Raw genomic sequence first — 23148 nt, 5'->3', positions numbered from 1 at the left:
CCTATATGCCAAAAGTGGTATCCAGGGTAGCTTTAAATCAGGCCATACACTTACCTACCTTTTTATCCTAATCCTCAAAACAAAGGGGAGAGATTACTACATTCCTTGGACATCCACAGACAACTGCGTTATTATTTGGACAGAACAAAGCCTTTCAGAAAATCAGAACAGCTCTTTGTGGCCTATGCGGTAGGAGCTCAAGGGAAGCCAATTTCCAAACCGACAATCTCTAAATGGATAGTCCACTGCATACGCTTTTGCTATTCCTTTCATGGCAAAACTGTTCCTACAGGCATTAGAACTCATTCCACCAGGGCCACAGCCACCTCTGCAGCCTTCCTCAGAGGAGTTCCTACCAAGGATATTTTGGAAGCAGCCACTTGGAGTTCTGTGCATACCTTCTCCAAGCACTACAACCTACCATTATACTCCAAATCTAGAGCAGGCTTTGCCACTGCAGTCTTGCAGGGCATTTTGGCTCCTCCTAGTTCCACCTAGTGCCTACCACCCCTTTCTTAGCTTTGGGATTCTACCCATCTGTTATGACTGCAGCTGTATGCACGATGAACATAGTACAGTTTTGTACCTACCATAAATGTAGATGTTAGAGTGCTAATACAGCTGCAGTCCAGGATGTCCTTCAAGAATGCAACTGCAGTCATAACATATGGGTTGTCCTGCCTCAGGCAGCCCTCGGTCGGCCGGATTCCAAAGTCTGGGTCCGACGTCGGCTGATGTCGTATTTCTCTCCGACGTCAGAGCGGCTGGAGTACATAAGCATCAGCCGCCGCCATTTTCTCCATTCTTTCTTGCCGCGTGGTGCCTGAAGCAGAAGCAGTCCGCAAGTGCCGGTCGGTCAGCTCCTGTATTCTTCGAATCCGAAGTCATCAAAAAAGCTAAGTACCCCATTGGGGACCTTTTCTTGCCTCAGCCGATGTCAGAAATTACTGAAAAAGTTAACAATTGTCTTTCTTGTGGTAAACAAATACCTCATAAGGATTTCCACTCTTACTGTCTTCCTTGCCTTGGCCCAGACCACGACGTCTCGGCCTGTGTCGCCTGTGCTCGCTTCAATAAGCGCACTCTCAGGCGCCGGGCGGAGTTCGCTGAAGATTTTTTCGGCAAAAAATTTGCTTATACAATGCCGTCGGAACTTCCGACATCGCAAACTTCCAAGAAACGAAAAGACCGGGACCGACATCCTCGGCCCGCGTCTACCACCGACTCCACACCAAAACCTACCGCGAGTGCTCCGGTTCCCCCTGAGACGGTTATTCCACCGCTCCGAACGGAAGACACCACATTACCGACGACTCCGATACCGGATACCATTCCGACGCCAGTTGTAGACTTTCCTCCGGATACTGAAACCGAGGAAATGCCCGAGACCATTGCTGTAGATAAGGTCACTCCTGCACGTGGAGCTGCCAGGCCTCCTATGGCCATGTCTATTAAGGCCTACACTCGGGCTAAGGCAGCCAGCAAGACCAAGCACCTTACTGCTAAAACCTTACCTCAGCCTACTCCTGAGACACAAATCATGACTATGGCCGCAGACTTAATTTCCATGATTAGAGGTTCACAGGCCCATCCTGAGAGAGGATCCCAGCCTCCTTTTGATAAGAGGCCCCGGGTTGAACCCTCTGACCCTATCCCTTCAGATGAAGATTCTGAGGACTCTGTCCACTCCGATGGACAGGAAGAGCCCTTCCAGACCTATGAGGACTCGGATGCAGAGGATTCCATCCCCTCGGCCTCCCCTCCTGAGGATATTTCTTTTGGGGAAGTTCTGCATATCATGAGGGAACATTTCAAGTGGCAAGGCCAGGAATATTCTGATTCCAGAAAGCGCCTTCGAACTTTCCTTAAAAAGCCCCAGCACAGGCCCTTAGCTATTCCTCCTGTGCTTGATGTTTTGAATGATTTATATTCTGACTCCAGTGTTACCCCTGATTCTCTTCCTCCTGCTCCAGCCAAGCCAGACAGATATTACAGGGTCCCAGAAACACATTCCCATTTATTCAGGGCCCATACTGTTGATTTAGAAACTATTTCTCAGGGACCTAAAGGTGTTTCAGCTTCCACCTCTAAAAATCCCTTGCCTTCCAACAGGGAAGCTAGGTCATTAGAGAGATGGGTGAAAAAGATCTACACCTCCACTACTTTATCTATGAGAGCTTTGAATTGCCTCTTTCATATGTTACAATATCAGGATTACCTGTTAGATGATTTACAGAAAACATTGGCCTCTCCTGATCCTTTAGACAGGAAGTCTTTGCAGGAAGCTGTACATAACTCTCAGCAAGTCAGCAATCACTTTCTGCAGTGTGGATATGATGCACTGGAAGCTTCATGTAGGGCAGCTATGACAGGGGCAGTCATTCGTAGACATGCATGGTTAAAATAACAACCTCTACCAGATCATGTTAAGGCAAAACTTCTGGATGCACCCTTGGAAAAGAACAAGATTTTTGGTGCTAATGCTAAAGATGTGTTAAAGTCCATCGAGGAAAAAGCAAAATCAGTTCAGACGGTTAAAGATTTCCTCCAGGTTCAGCCCCCCCAGATTCAGTAGGAATTGGCCTTCAAAAAACTGGTCCTTTCCTAATCCTGAAAAATTTCAAAGGGGTAAAAATAGGCGTGGCCGAGGAAGAGGACAATACAGAGGTCCTTACAGGGGACGACAATGGCAGCCAGCAAACCAAAGAAGTGACACGGGTCTCCCCTGCCCACAGGCACAATCTCAATGACTTTCCTCTACGTCCGCCTACCAAGGAGCAAATAGAAGCTCCCTTGGGCGGAAAATTATCTCTGTTTTCAGACAATTGCCACAGATTGACAAAGGACAAATGGATTTTGGACATTATAGACCAAGGTTACAGGTTCCATTTTCATACCTTACCAAGAAAACAAGGCATGCCAAACCTACCACAAAACCAGAGGGCAGAGGCTATCAAGCAAATTTATCTGCTTGCTCAGATAAAAACAATAGAAAGAGTTCCACAACAAGAACAAGGCCGGGGGTTTTACTCAAGACTGTTCCTTGTTCCAAGAAAAGAAACTCAATGGAGACCAATACTGGATTTGTCCGCATTAAACACCTTTCAAATAGTACCAAAGTTCAAAATGCCGACTCTACAGCAACTCCTTCCCATGCTGGGCAAGGGGTCTTGGCTGATTACTCTGGACCTCAAGGAGGCATATCTGCATGTCCCTATCAGACACAGCTGCAGAAGATACCTCCGATTTCTTGCAGGGCCAGAGCATTATCAATTCTCAGCATTGCCATTTGGCTTATCTACTGCACCCAGAGTATTCACAAAATGCCTGGCTTCAGTAATTGCTCATTGCAGGCTCCAGGGGATCCAAATTTACCCGTACCTGGACGACTGCCTCATACAAGCGGACGACAAATTGATGACAAAAAACTTGAACTATGTCATACAATTACTTCAGGCTCTGGGATACACAGTCAACTTCCAAAAGTCAAGACTTCAACCATCCCAGCAAATAACCTTCTTAGGAGCCAATCTAGACACAGCCTCTCAAATGGCTTACCTGACAGAAGACAAGCAAGAGAAGTTAACTCTTTATTTCAAAGGTTTGGCAAAACTCACCCAGATGACTGCAAGGAGATTCCTACAGGCCCTGGGTTACATGGCATCCTGCATTCTCCTGGTTCCATTAGCAAGACTACACATGAGAAAACTTCAGTGGTACCTAAAAAGTCTATGGTCTCAGCACAGAACAACTTAGAGACAACCATACCGCTCATTCCATGCCTACAAAAGGAATTCCTATGGTGGGCCTCGGTAAGCCAGGCAAACACAGGTATGTCATTCAAAAAACCTCCGATAACACAGACCATGACCACAGACGCCTCAGACCTTGGATGGGGGGTGCACATGGAAGGCAGATGTATACAAGGACAATGGTCTCCAAAGGAAACACATCTGCATATAAACCAAAAGGAAATGCTGGCAGTAATGCATGCCATCGAGGCCTTTCGACAACAACTTCAGCAAGGCCATTTACTGATACGGACAGACAACACCACTGTGATGTGGTATATAAACAAGCAAGGGGGCACCCATTCTTACCCTCTTTGCAGACTGACAATGAATCTTTGGGAAAAATCACTGAGTCTGAACATACAGTTACAATCCCAGTTTGTTCCAGGCAAAGACAATGTGCTGGCGGACAGCCTAAGCAGGAATTTCACAGATCCACACGAGTGGAGGTTACATCCGAAGATCTTCACACAACTCGCCTCGACATGGGGCAGGCCAGAAGTAGACCTATTTGCCTCTCACCTCAACCATCATCTTCAAAAATTCTGTTCAAGGACATACCATCCACAAGCTTGGAAAATAGATGCTCTTTCCTTCAACTGGAACTTCCTAAAAATCTCTGCATTCCCACCTCTGCCACTGATGACCACAGTATTACTAAAGATCAAAGCAGAGAGACCCAAGGGGATCCTAATAGCTCCAGACTGGCCAAGACAACACTGGTACCCACTACTACGGAGCATATGTCACAAGAAGAAGTGGGCCCTTCCCCAATGGCCCCTACTTTTGACTCAACACAACTTAAAAACAGTGCATCCAAACCTTCAGACACTGCAGCTAACAGCCTGGGAGATCCCATGAATAACCTCAATCTGTCTCTCTCCAAGGAAGTTCAGCGGATATTAACAGAAGCTCGAAGACCATCCACCAGAAAGGTTTACTTAGCAAAATGGAAGAGATTCAGCATTTGGAATACCAGCAAGGGACATGATGCATCATTATTGAACATCCCACTCATCCTGGAATATTTGGCAGATATGCTAAAGAATGGACTCTCATATTCTTCCATAAAGATACATGCTTCAGCTATTTCAGCTAGATTATAACACTGATCCGCCTGTGTTTTCACATCCTTTGCTAAGGCAATTCCTCAGGGGAATCAAGAACATTAAACCACCAAGAAAGTCTCCAGTGCCAGCTTGGGACCTCAACTTTGTCCTAGAAAAACTGATTCTACCTCCGTTTGAGCCAGCAGCTTCAATCGACTTACAATTTCTCTCATGGAAGACAGCTTTCCTGTTGGCAATTACCTCAGCAAGAAGGGTTTCGGAACTACAGGCCCTAATGGCAATACCACCGTTCATAATCTTTCACAGAGACAGGGTCTCCTTAAGAACCAACCCTACTTTTATGCCAAAGGTGGTATCTAGGGTTTCTTTAAATCAAGCTATTCATCTGCCTGCTTTCTTCCCCAATCCTGAGAACAACAAAGGGCAAAGACTGTTACATACCTTGGACATTCACAGACAACTTCGCTACTACCTGGACAGAACCAAGACCAGTAGGAAGTCTGATCAACTTTTTGTAGCTTACGCCCCTGCAGGACAAGGAAAAGCAATTTCAAAACAGACTATTTCAAAATGGATTGGACATTGCATCAGATTTTGTTATTCCTTTCATGGGAAGATTGTTCCAGCCAATGTCAGACCACACTCCACCAGAGCTACAGCCACCTCTACAGCATTCTTAAGAGGGGTGCCTACAAAGGACATTCTAGAAGCTGCTACATGGAGCTCCGTGCATACATTCTCCAAACACTACAATCTCCCTCTATACTCCAGATCCAGAGCAGGCTTTGCCTCGGCAGTCCTGCAGGGTTTGATTGCCACACCATCTCTTTCCTAGAGCACTCCTCCTCCCCCAGCTAAGCTATGGTATTCTACCCATATGTTATGACTGCAGTTGCATTCTTGAAGGACATAGTACAGTTTTGTACCTACCATAAATGTAGATGTCCGATAGATATGCAACTGCAGTCGGATTTTCCCTCCCTCCATACCCCTCTATGCCTTGGGTCCACTCCTATCCCTGATGTCCTTCAAGGATGCATCTGCAGTCCTAACAAATGGGTTGTCCTGCCTCAGGCAGCCCTTCGGTCGGCCGGATTCCAAAGTCTGGGTCTGGCCTCGGCTGATGTCGCACTTCACCCGACGTCATAGCTGCAGTTCTGCGGGTATAAAGGCATCAGCTGACGCCATTTTCCCCAGTCTTTCTTGCTGCGTGGCACCCGAAGCAGAAGCTGTTCGCAAGTGCCGGTTGGTCAGAACCAGAGATTACTACTACCGAAGACTTCTAAAAAGCTAAGTACCCTGTTGGGGACTCTTTCTTGCCTCAGCCGATGTCAGAAAAAGTGAATAACTGTTTAACTTGTGGGAAACAAATACCCCATAAAGATTTCCACTCTTACTGCCTACCTTGTTTAGGCCCAGACCACGACGTAGCAGCTTGTCTAGCCTGTGCTTCCTTCAACCGACGGACTCTTAGACGTCGGTCGGAGTTTGCAGAGAGTTTTTCGGCTCCGCTTTTGCTTATAACATGCCGTCGGAGACTCAGACTTCACATTTAGCTAAAAAGCGTAAGGAAAAGGACCGACACTCGCGGTTTCGGCTGAAACAGAGTCAACCGCGAGTGTCTCGGTTTCGGCTGAAACAGAGTCCGCGGTTCTTCCTTCGGCCGAAAGCATGCCTCCTACCACCGAGGCCTCATCCAGCATGGCTGAATCTGCTACGGAAATTCCACCTGCTCTTACAGTTTCTCAGGATTTATCAGATACTATCCCCTTAGATATATCTACTCCTGCACATGGAGCTGCTAGGCCCCCTGCATCCATGTCAATTAAGGCTTTTGCCAGGGCTAAAGCAGCAAAATCTTCAAAGGCTGTGCCTGCTAAAACTCCCTCTCACAGGCCTAGTTCTAGTACTCAAATGCTTAGTCTAGCAGAGGATCTCATTTCTTTGATCAGGGGATCACAGCCTCACCCTGACAGGGCCTCTCACCCCCCTCCAGAGAAGAGGCCTAGAGCAGAGCCCCCTGACCCAGTTTCTACAGATTACTCCTCTGATGATTCAGAAAATACAAACCCTCCAGAAGGCCCTTATTCTCCATATGAGGACTCTGATGCAGAAAACTCCATTCCTTCTGCTTCTCCAACTGAGGAATTTTCTTTTTGGGAAACCTTTCATGCTATGAGGGAACAATTTCAATGGCAGGGCCAGGATTTTTCAGACTCTAGGAAAAGGCTTAGGACCTTTTTGCATTTGCCACAGCATAGGCCTTTAGCCATTCCTCCAGTACTTACAGTTGTGGATGATGCATTTAATGATGCTTGTAATGCTCCTGATTCACTTCCTCCGGCCCCTGCTAAGCCCGACAGATACTACAGGGTTCCGGACACGCATTATCACTTGTATAAGGCTCCTTTTGTAGATCCTGAAACTATTTCACAGGGCCCCAAGGCCGTAGCAGCTACCTCTGCCAAAAAACCCTTCCCCTCTGAAAGGGAATCTAGGGCCTTAGAGAGATGGGGTAAAAAAGTTTATACTTCTGCTACTCTTTCGGCTAGGGCCTTAAACTGTCAATTCCACATGATTCAGTATCAGGAGTTTATGTTAGATCAGTTAACTAAAAAACTGTCCTCGCCTGAACCTTTAGATCGAAAGTCTCTTCAGGAAATGGTACATAACATTCAACAGGTCAGTAATCATTCCTTAAAATGCGGCTATGATGCACTGGAGGCTTCCTTTAGATCAGCTATGACTGGTACAGTGATCAGAAGACATGCATGGTTAAAAGAGCAGTCCTTACCAGACCATGTAAAATCAAAGCTCCTAGATGCTCCCATGGATAAACACAATTTGTTTGGCTCCCCTGCACAGCAAGTGCTGAAGAAGGTGTAAGAGAAAGCAAAATCTGTCCAGACAGTCAAGGATTTCTTACAGGTCCAGCCTCCGAGGTTTAGTAGGAACTGGCCTTCCAAGAATTGGTCCTTTCCAGACACCACCAGAGCACAGAGAGGCAGGAATAGGCGCCCAAGAGGCAGAGGTCAATCCAGAGGTGCCTACAGGGGACGTCAGTGGCAGCCTAACAACCAGCGAAGTACTGCCACAGATCCAGCCACTACCACTTCCACAGGACAATCACAGTGACTTGGCTCTGAAACCGCCTACCAGGGAACAACTAGAAGTACCCTTAGGCGGAAAGCTAGCCTTATTTTCAGTAAACTGGCATTACATTACAGGAGACAAATGGATTTTACAGACAATAGACAAAGGTTACAGGTTTCACTTCCATACTCTACCAAGGAAGAGAGGAATGCCAAACCTACCTCCAAATCAAAAGACAAACGCTCTAGAACAAATAGACCACTTAATAAGGATGAGAGCTATAGAAAAGGTACCGTCTATGGAACAAGGGCAAGAATTTTACTCCAGACTTTTCCTGGTGCCAAGAAAGGAAAACCAGTGGAGACCTATTCTCGACCTGTCCGTTCTGAACACATATCTCATTGTTCCAAAATTCAAGATGCTGACCCTACAGCAGCTTCTTCCCATGTTGGGCAAGGAGTCTTGGCTGGTAACTCTAGATCTCAAGGAGGCATACCTGCACGTCCCCATACGACCAAATTGCAGAAGATACCTCAGATTTCTTGCAGCATCAGAGCATTATCAATTCTCAGCATTGCCTTTTGGCTTATCTACTGCGCCCAGAGTATTCCCGAAATGCCTGGCATCAGTAATTGCTCATTGCAGGCTTCAGGGAATTCAAATTTACCCTTACCTGGACGACTGCCTGTTACAAGCGGACAACAAAAACAAATTAACAAAAGATTTGAAAAAGGTCATTCATGTACTGCAAGCCCTGGGATACACAGTCAATATAAAAAAGTCAAGGCTGATACCATCCCAAAGGATAACTTTCTTGGGTGCAGAACTGGACACATCAAATCAAATGGCATCCCTCACAGCAGAAAAACAGAAGCACCTTCCACTCTATTTCATGGCATTAACAACGCAGAACCAGCTTACAGCAAGAAAAGTCCTGCAAGCCCTGGGTTACATGGCATCCTGCATAATATTGATTCCACATGCCAGACTACATATGAGGAAGTTGCAATGGTACCTAAGGAATTTATGGTGTCAGCACAAGCACAGCCTAGAAACCCAAATTCCAATAATTCCATGCCTGAAGCAAGAATTCTGATGTTGGGCTCAGGCCTGCCAATTGAACAAAGGACTGCCCTTCCACAGCCCTCAACCAAGCCAGACTATCACCACGGACGCCTCAGACCTCGGTTGGGGGGCACACATGCTGGACAAGTGCATACAAGGCTTATGGACTCAAGACCAGCTGAACCTACACATAAATCAAAAAGAGATGCTGGCAGTAAAACTGGCAATTCAGGCATTCAGACCATTTCTTCAACAGGGTCAATTACTGATAAGGACGGACAACACCACAGTTATGTGGTATATCAACAAACAGGGAGGCACACATTCATATCCTCTATGCCGGATGGCAATGGACCTCTGGAATGTGGCCCTGAGCCTCAACATTCAGCTCCAGGCAATATTTGTGCCAGGAAAAGAAAATATACTAGCAGACATCTTAAGCAGAACTACCACGGATGCCCACGAATGGATGCTGCATCCAGACATCTTCAAATCCATTACAAGGAAATGGGGACTACCAGAAATAGACTTATTCGCATCCCCACACAACCACCAATTGAAGAAATTCTGCACAAGGACATACCACCCACTTGCTTGGAAGGTGGACTCCCTATCTTTCAGTTGGGAAAATCTGACAGCATATGCATTCCCACCTCTTCCTTTGATGCACAAGGTGCTATTGAAGATCAAAGAAGACCACCCAAGGATCATCCTGATAGCTCCAGACTGGCCAAGGCAGCATTGGTACCCATTACTGAGGAGTATGTCTCGCGAACACACTTGGCCTCTACCCCTAGTTCCTTTACTGCTAACACAGAACAACTTCAAAACCCTGCATCCAAACTTGAAAACACTGCAGCTAGCTGCTTGGAACATTGCATAAGACAAAATAACCCAGATTTATCTCAAAGGGTTAAAGACATTATCTTGGAGGCTCGCAGACCCTCAACAAGGAAAACTTATTCAGCAAAATGGAAAAGATATCTCATTTGGAGTGCAGCAAAAGGAGAAAATGTATCACTGGTAAACATAGCTAACATCCTGGAATACTTAGCAGAGCTTTTCCACAATGGCCTGTCCTACTCTTCCATTAAGATTCATGCGTCAGCTATTTCAGCAGAATACAACATGGATCCTCCAGTCTTCTCTCATCCTCTACTCAGGCAGTTTCTGAGAGGAATTAAAAATGTAAAGCCACGAAGGAAGCCACCATTGCCTACATGGGACTTGAACTTTGTGCTAGAAAAGTTGACACTCCCCGCTTTTGAACCAGCAGCAACAGCAGAATTACAGTACTTATCATGGAAAACTGCTTTCCTGCTTGCAATCACTTCAGCAAGAAGGGTTTCTGAATTACAGGCATTAATGGCAGTACAGCCCTTCCTTATCTTCCATCAGGATAGAGTGTCCATGAGAACTAATCCTACTTTTATGCCAAAGGTAGTCTCCAGGGTATCTTTAAACCAAGCAATCCACCTACCTACATTCTTCCCCAACCCACAGAACGGGGGAGAAAGACTATTACATACCTTGGATGTGCATAGGCAATTGCGCTACTACCTGGACAGAACCAAGAACAATAGAAAAACTGACCAGCTTCTGGTAGCATATGCAACAGGAATGGAAGGAAAAGCAATTTCAAAACAGACAATCTCTAAGTGGATAGGAAATTTCATTAGATCATGGAAAGACAATTCCAGAAAACATCAGACCTCACTCCACAAGGGCTACAGCCACTACTACAGCTTTTTTACGAGGAGTGGCTACCAAAGACATTTTAGAGGCTGCTACCTGGAGCTCCGTGCATACATTTGCCAAGCATTATAATCTACCCTTATACTCCAGATCCCGAGCAGGTTTTGCCACTGCTGTTTTGCAAGGGATCTTAACTACACCATAATCTTATTAGTACCTCCTCCCCCAGTTTGGCTATGGTATTCTACCCATTTGTTAGGACTGCAGATGCATCCTTGAAGGACATAGTACAGTTTTGTACCTACCATAAATGTAGATGTCCGAGAGGTATGCATCTGCAGTCAGGATTACCCTCCCTCCTTCCCCTCTGTGGTACTCCTAGGGTATTTGCCCATCTTGTAGCTAGCTGGGGGAATCTATTATGGTGTATTTGTTTGTATATATGTATATACATGTTTATTTCTATTTGCTCTCTGTTGTTTGGAAACATTTGCATTTATCCAAATTTAGCCTTCCTAGAAGGCTCCTGGCATCTGGGGCAAGAAACACTGAGGAAAATGGCGTCGGATGATGCCTTTATACCCGCAGAACTGCAGCTATGACGTCGGGTGAAGTGTGACATCAGCCGAGGCCAGACCCAGACTTTGGAATCCGGCCGACCGAAGGGCTGCCTGAGGCAGGACAACCCATTTGTTAGGACTGCAGATGCATACCTCTCGGACATCTACATTTATGGTAGGTACAAAACTGTACTTTTCTCTTAGCTGGGGATATCTGTTATGGTGTATCTGTTTATTGCTTACTTATTTGTCTGGAATCCTGTTTTTGTCTTCCAATTTGATTACAGCCTTCCTTGGAGGGCACCTGGCATCTGGGGCAAGAAACACTGAAGAAAATGGAGTCGGCTGATGCTTATGTACTCCAGCCGCTCTGACGTCGGAGAGAAATGCGACATCAGCCGACGTCGGACCCAGACTTTGGAATCCGGCCGACCGAGGGCTGCCTGAGGCAGGACAAACCCATATGTTATGACTGCAGTTGCATATCTATCGGACATCTACATTTATGGTAGGTACAAAACTGTACTTTTCCCTACCTCCTTCCCCTTTTGGGACAGGCCTATAGGCTAACACATCCTCATACAACCTGATTGGGGTTTTCATTTATGATGCATTTGCTTGCAACTACTGTATTTTGATTATATTGCACTGCATTATCACACAAATTTATGTATTGCCTTCCTTCTGGGGCCACCTGACATCCATCTGGGGCAAGAAAAACTGAAGAAAATGGTGTTGGCTGGTTCCTTTATACCCCTGTCGCACTGACGTCAGGGAAGAAGCGACGACAACCGACGCCAGACCTAGACTTTGGAATTCGGCCGACTGAGGACCCGCCTGACGGCAGGAGAACCCATCTGTTATGACTGCAGCTGTATTAGCACTCGAACATCTACATTTATGGTAGGTACAAAACTGTACTTTCCCCCTGCTGATGCACTCATCAGTTTAGTATCAACCAGGGCGTAGAAGGAGCCGGACACTTTAGAACCTATCACCAAATGTGGCTAGGATTCTTAGTGCCCCAGCAGATCGAATACATAGGAACAAAGGGATCCCAGTAGATGCCATGGTTGTTGTGGTAGCGAACAAAAAGGAGCTAGCTCAGGAAAGCTCCACTGTCCATCCCCAAAACAGGGAGTCTAAGGTTATGGACAGATGTGGCAAGACGGTTTATGCTTCAGCCCCCTTCACCCTATGAGCACTAAATTTGTCTTTCTCATTGTACTAGGTTACAGAGGGATTTAATCAAATAACTCTGTAGTTCTGCCCCTGAGTCCATGTCTGATGAGAAATAGAAGGTATTTTTCGCCATAATAGTCACTCCACAATCTGTTTCCAATGTGTCCATGAGGTTAATTTCCCACACTACAGAGGGGGTCTAGGACATTTGACTGAAAGCACATTTCGTAGAAACTCTGATGACTGTGCACAAATCACTGAAAGCTCACTTCACTGAAACCCATTTTGTTGAAATCTATATATTTGCTTTTCCCCCATTGTAGTGCAACCCCCGAGTTGGTATATATAGTAAGGGGGGCACAGCCCCCCATGTTGGGTGTGGGGGCGTAGCCCCCAAGAGTAATTTTATTGGAATTGTAAGTATCCATGTGTATAGTTCAAAATATACATGCTGCGCCCCTCACATCCCCCTTACTATATATACTAACTCCAGGGTCTCACTACAGTGGGGAAGAGGCCATATATAACTTTCTACAAAATGAGTTTCAGTGAATTGAATTTTCACTGAAGTGAACTTTCAGTGATTTGCGCAGTCATCTGAGTTTCTACGAAATGTGCTTTCAGTCAAATGTCCTAGACCCTGCAGAGGGCACCTCAAGGTGTGTCATTTCAGGCACTGCCATTAGGCATCATGCCCTGATGCGGCTGTGTGACTTCACTAAACATTTCAGGGCATCTTTAATCAGTGCACCTTTTGATGAATTGGCATTGCTTGGGCCTACTGACAAGGCACACTCCCGTAGCAAGAAAGGTGGAAAGACCTGGTCTGCCATCGGAATCTAGTTTTCTTACCCCACAAAGATCCTTCCTTCTCCAGGAGTCAGCGTGGTGGTAAATTGTGGTTCAAGAAGTCTCAAGGTCCTTTTCAGGAATCCCAGGGAGACTTTTCCCCATGGGCAGAGGGGAAAACAGTAATGGCGGATGTCACCCACACTGTAGGGGGGGGGGCTGCAAAATCAAGGGTCTGTTAATTCTCTCACAGACCCTTTCAGTGCTTTTTGAAAGGTTGCCCAACTGTCCTTCTCTGGAGGCAGTCTGGTGATACTTTTCTTTGTACCCAGAAGCCTGGATAGCCATCACAAGCTATCTGTGGATGCAAATTATCATATCTAGAGGCTATTCCAATCCCTTTTTAAAACATCCCAAACCAAACTGATCTTCCCTGATGTTTCACCCAATTGGAGGGGATTGGCAGCTTTGGAGATTGCAAAGCTGCTAGACAGAAGAATCCTCCAAGACAGAAGAATCCTCCAAAAAGTCCCCCAGATCAAATCAGATCAGGGATTTACTCAAGATTCTTTTTAGGACCAAAACAGATGGGGGATCGGAGGTCAATATTGGATCTGACATCCCTGAAAGTCCGTAAAAAACTCCATTCTACCTCTATTGCAAATGGGTGACTGGATGTGCTCCATAGACCTGAGGGGCACATGCTATCCTATCAAAATGAACAGATACTCCAGAAGACATCTCTGCTTCAGGGCTGGGAGCCGATCAGTACCAATTCCGATTCCTCCGTTTTAGTCTTACCACAGCCCCCAGGGTATACACCAAATTTCTGACAGTAGTTGCAGCTCAGTTGAGACAGCAGGGATTCAAAGTGTTTCCTTACCTGAATGATTGGCTCCTCACCGCTCCAACCAGGCATCTACTTTACCTAAGTCAGGAACTATTTGTTAATACCTAGCCCCAAGTCAGGAACTGTTTGTTACACCTAGCCCCTACCTTAGGCATTACACCTAGCCCCTTAACATGCAGAAATCACAATTGGGCCCTGTCCAAGTAATAAGACTTCATAGGAGTGCATCTGGACATGTCCAAAACCCTGGCCTTCCTCCCTCCAGACAGAATTTCCACTCTAAGACCACATATCAGACAGATTCTATCAGTACCGACTCCGCCAGTGAATTTGGTACTCGGAGCATTGGGGGTCTGTAGCTGGCACAATTACCCTGTTACCTACAGCAAGACTACACATGAGAGATAAATAAATTCTGTAATGGACATTAACAGTCCAGTGGTCCTTGCACCAGCATCCTCTAAGGTATCCGATCAAACTTTAAAGTGTGTGCAAAGACTTGCTTCTATGGTGGTTTCCTTCATCAGATATCGATCAAGGATGTCCCTTTGCCCCCCCCCCCTCCAAACCACGTTGACTACGGATGCCTCCCAGCTGGGGGGGGGGGGGTATTTCCTGGGACAGACTGTCCAAAGCATATGGATATCACAGGAAACCAGTCTGCATATCAGTGTCCTAGCTTGAGAGAGGTCCTTCAAGCATTGCAAGCCCTGCACAGCTTTCTTCCTCTAGGGACTGTTGTGATACAAACAGACAGTATGTCAGTTGTGTGGTACGTCAACAAGCAAGGAGGAACCAGGTGTTACCCCCTGTGTCAGGAAGCGGTGAGTGTGACAACCGCTTTCTAATTGCAACGCACATTTCGGGGGAGTGCAACATCTTAGCGGACAGGCTGAGCAGAGTCTTGCTGATGTCTCACGAGTGGTCTCAAGCAGTCAGTGGCAAACATGATATTTCACAAATGGGGTCAACCCTGCTGCCGATCTCTTTGCATCTCCTCACAACAACAAATGCAGCAGGTTCTTTGCCCTGATCCCTTCTCCAGGATAGTCCCCAAGAGATGCTCTAGTTCATACTTGGCCTCCGGTCTACTTTATGCATTCCCACGTCTACCACTAATTCCCAGATTTCTTCAGAATGGACATAGGTTGAAGAGCAGAGTAATCCTCATTGCTGCTTTCTGGTCTCGACAAGTCTGGTTCAACTTCTTGTGGTCTCATCTCGTCTGCCCTATATGGACATTGGAACTGGTCTAAAACTAACCGCATGGTTTCTCCAGTTCCAATGATGGCTAGACATTCCAGGTTTTCTTCCACTGTCCAAATATTTTTGATTTTCATTCCACAGACCTTCCACTGGGAAATTTTTATAAGAGTAAATATTAAAGATTATTCATATGTACTCAACAGAAGCAGTTGGCTCACTGTACTGCTAAATGTTTGCAGCCCTAGACTTCCTTGCTGATATCTTCCAAAATGGAGCAGCTTACTCCACTGTAAAACTGCATCCAGTGGCCATTTCAGATCATCATATCTGAGAATTTTTCATCACTAGCATCTTCAAAATTGTGCAAAGCCTTTCTTAGAGGTATTTTCTTGCTTTGCCCTCCTGTCAAGGGTACCACCCCTCTGTGGGATCTGACTACAGTTCTTCAGGCACTAGTTCATCCTCCTTTTTAATATTTGGCCAAAGTAGATTTGAAATTCCTTTCATGGAAAACTGTTTTGGTGGGTATCACATCTACAAGAAGGGTTTCTGAGTTACAAGCCCTTTTTTTTCCAAACCTCCTTATTTGATTTAACATAGACAGTCACTTTATGTACCAACCCTTCCTTTTTACCCAAAGTTGCTACAGTGAACAATATTAACTAGTCCATGTTCATAGACATCTGCATTTTTATCTGGACAGGACAAAATCATTCAGAAAGTCTGATCAATTGATTGCATCCTTTACCAATATCAGAAAAGGAAAACCAGTTTCTATGACCACATTAGCTAAATGGTTAAGAGATTGCATCTCTTTTATTTATGCATTTCAAGGTATATCTTTGCCCACACAAGTCGAAGCCCACTCTACCAAATCCATGTCAACATCCCAAGTTTTTTTGTTTAGGGCCTTGATTGATGATATTTGTGCAGCAGCTTCGTGGTCAAACTCTCATACTTTTATTTCATATTATAAGCTAGGTATTACCTCCAGAAATAGAGCTGCCTTTGGTTCTGCAGTGTTCCAGAATATCCTTCCATGAGGGCCGCCCCAGGTTACTGTAGCTAGGGACTCTGTCCCACAGGTTGAAGAATGAATGAAAATGACAACCTTGGATAAAGAAGTTATGTACTCACCATAACTTTCCATCTGTGTTGTCCATTTTCATTCTTCCTCAACCTTCTCACCGTCATTTCCCCCTGCCTATGGCTGTGAAAGACCTGACAGATATGCTTATAGGAACCAAAGATGTCCTTCAAGGATGCATCTGCAGTCCTAACATATGGGTTGTCCTGCCTCAGGCAGCCCTTCGGTCGGCCGGATTCCAAAGTCTGGGTCTGGCCTCGGCTGATGTCGCACTTCACCCGACGTCATAGCTGCTGTTTATTGGGTATAAACCCATCAGCCGACGCCATTTTCCTCAGTCTTTCTTGCCGCGCGGTGCCCGAAGCAGAAGCTGTTCGCAAGTGCCGGTCGGTCAGATCCAGAGATTTCTACTACCGAAGACTTCTAAAAAGCAAAGTACCCCGTTGGGGACTCTTTCTTGCCTCAGCCGATGTCAGACAAAGTAAATAATTGTTTAACTTGTGGGAAACAAATACCTCATAAGGATTTCTACTTTTACTGCCTTCCTTGCTTAGGCCCAGACCACGACGTATCAGCTTGTCTAGCCTGTGCTTCCTTCAACTGACGGACACTTAGACGTCGGTCGGAGTTTGCAGAGGAGTTTTTTGGTCCCGCTTTTGCATACAAAATGCCGTCGGAGACTCCGACTACTCAATTAGCTAAAAAGCGCAAGGAAAAGGACCGACACTCGCGGCCCGCGGTTTCGGCTGAAACCACGGTTAGGCCAACCATGAGTGTCTCGGTTTCGCTGAAACCGAGCCCCCGTTCTTCCTTCTCGAAGTATGCCTCCGATAGCAGAGGCCTCACAGAGCATGGCTGAATCTGCTACTGAATTTACTGCTACAGAAGCAGGCACCCAGGATTTGTCAGACACTATTCCTTTAGACATATCTACCCTGCACGTGGGGCTGCTAGACCCCCTGCTTCTATGTCTATCAAGGCTTTTGCCAGGGCTAAAGCAGCTAAATCTTCTAAGGCCTTACCTGCTAAAACTCCTTCACATAGGCCTACCTCTAGTTCCCAAATGCTCAGCCTGGCTGAGGATCTCATTTCTTTGATCAGGGGATCCCAACCTCACCCAGACAGGGCCTCTCAGCCCCCTCCAGACAAGAGGCCTAGGACTGAACCCCCAGAACCTGTCTCTACAGATTATTCCTCGGATGACTCAGACATTTCAGACCCTCACGAAAGCCCATATTCTCCTTATGAGGATTCTGATGCAGAAGACTCAATTCCTTCTGCTTCTCCTCCTGAAGAATTTTCCTTTGGGGAAACTTTGCATGCTATGAGGGAACACTTCCAATGGCAGGGCCAGGATTTTTCAGATTCAAGGAAAAGGCTTAGGACCTTTTTACACTTACCACAGCATAGGCCTTTAGCCATTCCGCCAGTACTAACAGTTGTTGATGATGTATATAATGATGCCTGTACTGCCCCTGATTCTCTTCCTCCGGCCCCTGCCAAGCCAGACAGATATTACAGGGTCCCGGACACACATTACCATTTGTATAAGGCTCCTGTTGCAGACCCTGAAACCATTTCACAGGGCCCTAAAGGTGTGGCAGCTGCCTCTGCCAAAAACCCTCTTCCCTCTGAAAGGGAATCTAGAGCATTAGAGAGATGGGGTAAAAGGTTTATACTTCTGCTACTCTTTCGCCAGGGCCTTGAACTGTCAATTTCACATGATTCAGTACCAGGAATTTTTTAGGCCAGATAAACAAAAAACTGTCTTCTCCTGAACCTTTAGATCGCAAGTCCCTTCAGGATTTGGTACATAACTCTCAGCAGGTCAGTAACCATTTCTTAAAATGTGGCTATGATGCACTGGAGGCTTCCTTTAGATCAGCTATGACTGGAACAGTGATTCGAAGGCATGCCTGGTTAAAAGAGCAATCCTTACCAGACCATGTTAAGTCAAAACTCCTAGATGCTCCCATGGAGAAACAAAGTTTGTTTGGTTCCCCTGCACAGGAGGTTCTAAAGAAGGTGGAAGAAAAAGCAAAATCTGTCCAAACAGTCAAGGATTTCTTACAGGTCCAACCTCCGAGGTTTAGCCGAAATTGGCCTTCGAAGAATTGGTCCTTTCCAGACAACTCCAGAGCGCAGAGAGGCAGAAATAGACGCCCCAGAGGCAGAGGTCAATCTAGGGGTGCCTACAGGGGACGTCAGTGGCAACCTACCAACCAGAGAAATTCTGCCACAGATTCAACTACAACCAGTTCCACAGGGCAGACACAATGACTTGGCTCTAGTTCCGCCTACCAGGGAACAACTGGAAGCACCCTTGGGCGGAAAGCTAGCCTTATTCTCCGACAACTGGCATTACATTACAGGAGACAAATGGACTTTACAAACAATAGACAAGGGCTACAGGTTTCACTTCCACACTCTACCAAAAAAGAGAGGAATGCCAAACCTACCACCAAGCCAAAAAACAGACGCTCTAAGACAAGTCAACAACTTACTAAGGATGAGAGCTATAGAAGAGGTACCACCTATGGAACAAGGCCAAGGATTTTACTCCAGGCTTTTCCTTGTACCAAGAAAAGAAAATCAATGGAGACCTATTCTAGACTTGTCCGCACTGAACACATACCTCATTGTTCCAAAATTCAAAATGCTGACCCTCCAGCAGCTTCTTCCCATGCTGGGCAAGGAGTCTTGGCTGGTGACTCTAGATCTCAAGGAGGCATACCTGCACGTCCCTATACGACCAGATTGCAGAAGACACCTCAGATTTCTTGCAGGATCAGAGCATTATCAATTCTCAGCATTGCCTTTTGGCTGATCTACTGCGCCCAGAGTATTCACGAAATGCCTGGCATCAGTAATTGCTCATTGCAGGCTTCAGGGAATTCAAATTTACCCATACCTGGACGACTGCCTAATACAAGCGGACAACAAGGCAAAATTAACAAAAGATTTGGAAAATGTCATACAACTGTTGCAAGCCTTGGGATACACAGTCAACATGCAAAAGTCAAGACTAGTACCATCCCAAAGGATAACATTCTTGGGTGCAGAACTGGATACATCAACTCAGATGGCTTTTCTCACAGAAGAAAAACAAAAGCAACTACCAGCCTACTTCATGACATTAACAACACAAACTCGGCTTACTGCAAGGAAAGTCCTGCAAGCCCTGGGCTACATGGCATCATGCATAATATTGGTTCCACATGCCAGGCTGCATATGAGAAAGCTACAATGGTACCTAAGGAATGTATGGTCTCAACACAAGCACAGTCTAGAAGCCCAGATTCCAATAATTCCATGCCTGAAGCAAGAATTCCTGTGGTGGGCTCAGGCCTGTCAGTGAAACAGAGGCTTGCCTTTCCACAAACCTCATCCAAGCCAGACCATCACCACGGACGCCTCAGACCTAGGATGGGGGCACACATGGTGGACAAGTGTATTCAAGGCCTATGGACCCAAGACCAGCTGAATCTACACATAAATCTAAAGGAGATGCTGGCAGTGAAACATGCGATCCAGGCATTCAGACCACTCCTTCAACAGGGTCATCTGCTGATAAGGACCGACAATACCACAGTCATTTGGTACATCAACAAACAGGGAGGTACACATTCATATCCTCTATGCCGGATGGCAATGGACCTGTGGAATGTGGCCCTGAATCTCAACATTCAACTTCAGGCCAGATTTGTACCAGGAAAAGAAAATTCTCTAGCAGACACCTTAAGCAGAACTACCACGGATGCTCACGAATGGATGCTGCATCCAGATATCTTCAAAGCCATAACAAAGAAATGGGGACTACCAGAGATGGACCTCTTCGCCTCCCCACACAACCACCAATTGAAGAAATTCTGCACAAAGAGCATACCACCCACTTGCTTGGAGGGTGGACTCCCTTTCCTTCAGCTGGAAAAACCTGACAGCATATGCATTTCCACCTCTTCCCTTGATGTACAAAGTTCTACTGAAGATCAGAGAGGATCAGCCAAGGGTAATCCTGATAGCTCCAGACTGGCCGAGGCAACATTGGTACCCGCTACTGAGAAGCATGTCTCGGACACACGCATGGCCTCTACCTCTATGTCCCTTACTTCTAACACAGGACAACTACAAGATCCTACATCCAAACTTGCAAACACTGCAGCTAGCTGCTTGGAATATTGCATAAAACAAAATAACCCAGGTTTATCCCAGAGGGTTAAGGACATCATCCTGGAGGCACGCAGACCTTCCACAAGGAAGACTTATTCAGCCAAGTGGAAAAGATACCTCATTTGGAGTGCAGCAAAAGGAGAAAATGTCTCATTGGCAAACATAGCACACATCCTGGAATATTTAGCAGAACTGTTCCACAATGGCCTGTCTTACTCCTCCATTAAGATTCATGCATCAGCAATTTCAGCAGAATACAACATGGATCCTCCTGTCTTCTCTCATCCTCTACTCAGGCAGTTCTTGAGAGGAATCAAAAATGTAAAACCTCCAAGGAAACAACCTTTACCTACATGGGATCTCAACTTTGTGCTGGAAAAGTTAACACTTCCTCCTTTTGAACCAGCAGCAACAGCAGAATTACAGTTCTTGTCTTGGAAAACTGCTTTCCTGCTAGCAATCACTTCAGCAAGAAGGGTATCTGAGTTACAGGCATTATTGGCAGTACGACCCTTCCTTATCTTCCATCAGGACAGAGTCTCTCTGAGAACTAACCCTACCTTTATGCCAAAAGTGGTCTCCAGAGTATCATTGAACCAAGCGATTCATTTACCTACATTCTTCCCCAACCCACAGAACAGGGGGGAAAGACTGCTACATACCTTGGATGTGCACAGACAGTTACGCTACTATCTGGACAGAACTAAGACCAGCAGAAAAACTGACCAGCTTCTGGTAGCATACGCAACAGGAATGCAAGGAAAAGCAATTTCAAAACAGACAATCTCAAAATGGATAGGAAATTGCATTCAATTTTGCTACTCTTTTCATGGAAAGACAACTCCTGAAAATATCAGACCTCATTCCACAAGAGCTACAGCCACCACTACAGCTTTCCTACGAGGAGTGGCTACCAAAGACATTTTAGAAGCTGCTACTTGGAGCTCCGTGCATACATTTGCCAAGCATTATAATCTTCCCTTATATTCTAGATCCCGAGCAGGTTTTGCAACTGCTGTTTTGCAAGGGATCTTAACTACACCATCTTTATCTTAGTGCCTCCTACCCCAGTTTGGCTATGGTATTCTACCCATATGTTAGGACTGCAGATGCATCCTTGAAGGACATAGTACAGTTTTGTACCTACCATAAATGTAGATGTCCGATAGGTATGCATCTGCAGTCAGGATTACCCACCCTCCTTCCCCTCTGTGGTATTCCTAGGGTATTTACCCCTCTTTTAGCTAGCTGGGGGGATCTATTATGGTGTATTTGTTTGTATATATGTATATATATATATATATATATATATATTCTTATATTGTTTGCTCTCTACTGTTTGGAATTATTTGCATTTATCCAAATTTAGCCTTCCTAGAGGGCACCTGGCATCTGGGGCAAGAAACACTGAGGAAAATGGCATCGGCTGATGCGTTTATACCCAATAAACAGCAGCTATGACGTCGGGTGAAGTGTGACATCAGCCGAGGCCAGACCCAGACTTTGGAATCCGGCCAACCGAAGGGCTGCCTGAGGCAGGACAACCCATATGTTAGGACTGCAGATGCATACCTATCGGACATCTACATTTATGGTAGGTACAAAACTGTACTTTCATGTTTGAGCTCCTGAGCCTTGTTCTGTCTCTTTCTAGTAGTTACCTAATTATATGTATATTTTGTATATAGTCTTCAATATGTTAGCAGCAAACTCGATCTGAGGTAATCTGGGAGTGAGGCATTATTGGTAGGGGAGGAGCTCGACCTTCAGAGCCTAAAACTTTGGAAAGCGGCAGAGTCTGATCAGAGGATCGAATCCGGGACTCTCCGGTTAAGGAGGAATGAAAATGGGCGAGACAGATGGAACGTTATGGTGAGTACATAAATTCTTTATTTTGTTTTTCTCTCCATGTGCGTAGAAACTCATGCTCTTTACCCTTTTGATAACGAGAGTCAAAAATAATACTTACACTGTAGTGAGTTAAGTGCTTTGATAGGTTACCATATACTGCCTATTGTGTGCAGTACAAATTTGATGTAGTGTGGCAGATCAAATTTGCTTATATGGTCTTTAAAGTTGGTGTTTTATATGCTTTGAGTCTAAAATTTGTGAAAGTTCAGAGGGCAAACTGAATTAAGTTTGCTTTTTTCTTGCATTTCAGGTCCGTGCCTGGGACTACAGCTGCAGAGTGCGAGTCAAACCTTAAGAAGATTTACACAGTACAGACAGTTCAGGTATGGCTGTTCTGTAAGGAAACTCCCATTCAAAAGTTTCCTTTATTACGTTTCTATAGGAAAGCAGTACAGAAAGAAATGACAGACGGAGATGTCTTGACTTGACTTGCCTACAATCATTCTGCCTGCAGTCGCTGTTCTGCTGATACTCCCCTTTCTTTCCTTTTCAATACTGAGGCCAGAATGTAAGCTCTACTATGATGCATTAATTTCTCTTAGTCTTTTCAGCAGGCAGTGTTATGTGGCCATTTTTTTTTTAGGGGGGGGTGTTGCATGCACTTGATCATACTGAACATACAGATGAAATAGTTCCCTCTTTCACCAGAGTTATCTTTCGTCTTAGAAGGGCAGATTGT

At 45.6% G+C, this 23148-nt stretch overlaps 1 protein-coding gene across 1 annotated transcript in view; it reads left to right on the top strand.

The window, feature by feature from the left end:
* Window positions 1-23148, top strand: part of EIF4E3 (eukaryotic translation initiation factor 4E family member 3) — a 344097-nt gene that overhangs the window by 148896 nt on the left and 172053 nt on the right. Inside the window, exon 2 of the mRNA XM_044078527.1 lies at window positions 22720-22792. Within this exon, the coding sequence (XP_043934462.1) occupies window positions 22720-22792 (73 nt within the window). The remainder of the gene's footprint in view (window positions 1-22719; window positions 22793-23148) is intronic.

The sequence above is a fragment of the Protopterus annectens genome, chromosome 7.part1, assembly GCF_019279795.1.
Source record: "Protopterus annectens isolate FY-2018-M chromosome 7.part1, PAN1.0, whole genome shotgun sequence".
NCBI lineage: Eukaryota > Metazoa > Chordata > Ceratodontiformes > Protopteridae > Protopterus > Protopterus annectens.
Note: the sequence above shows the minus strand (reverse complement) of the source record. Positions and strands in the feature narration are given on the sequence as shown.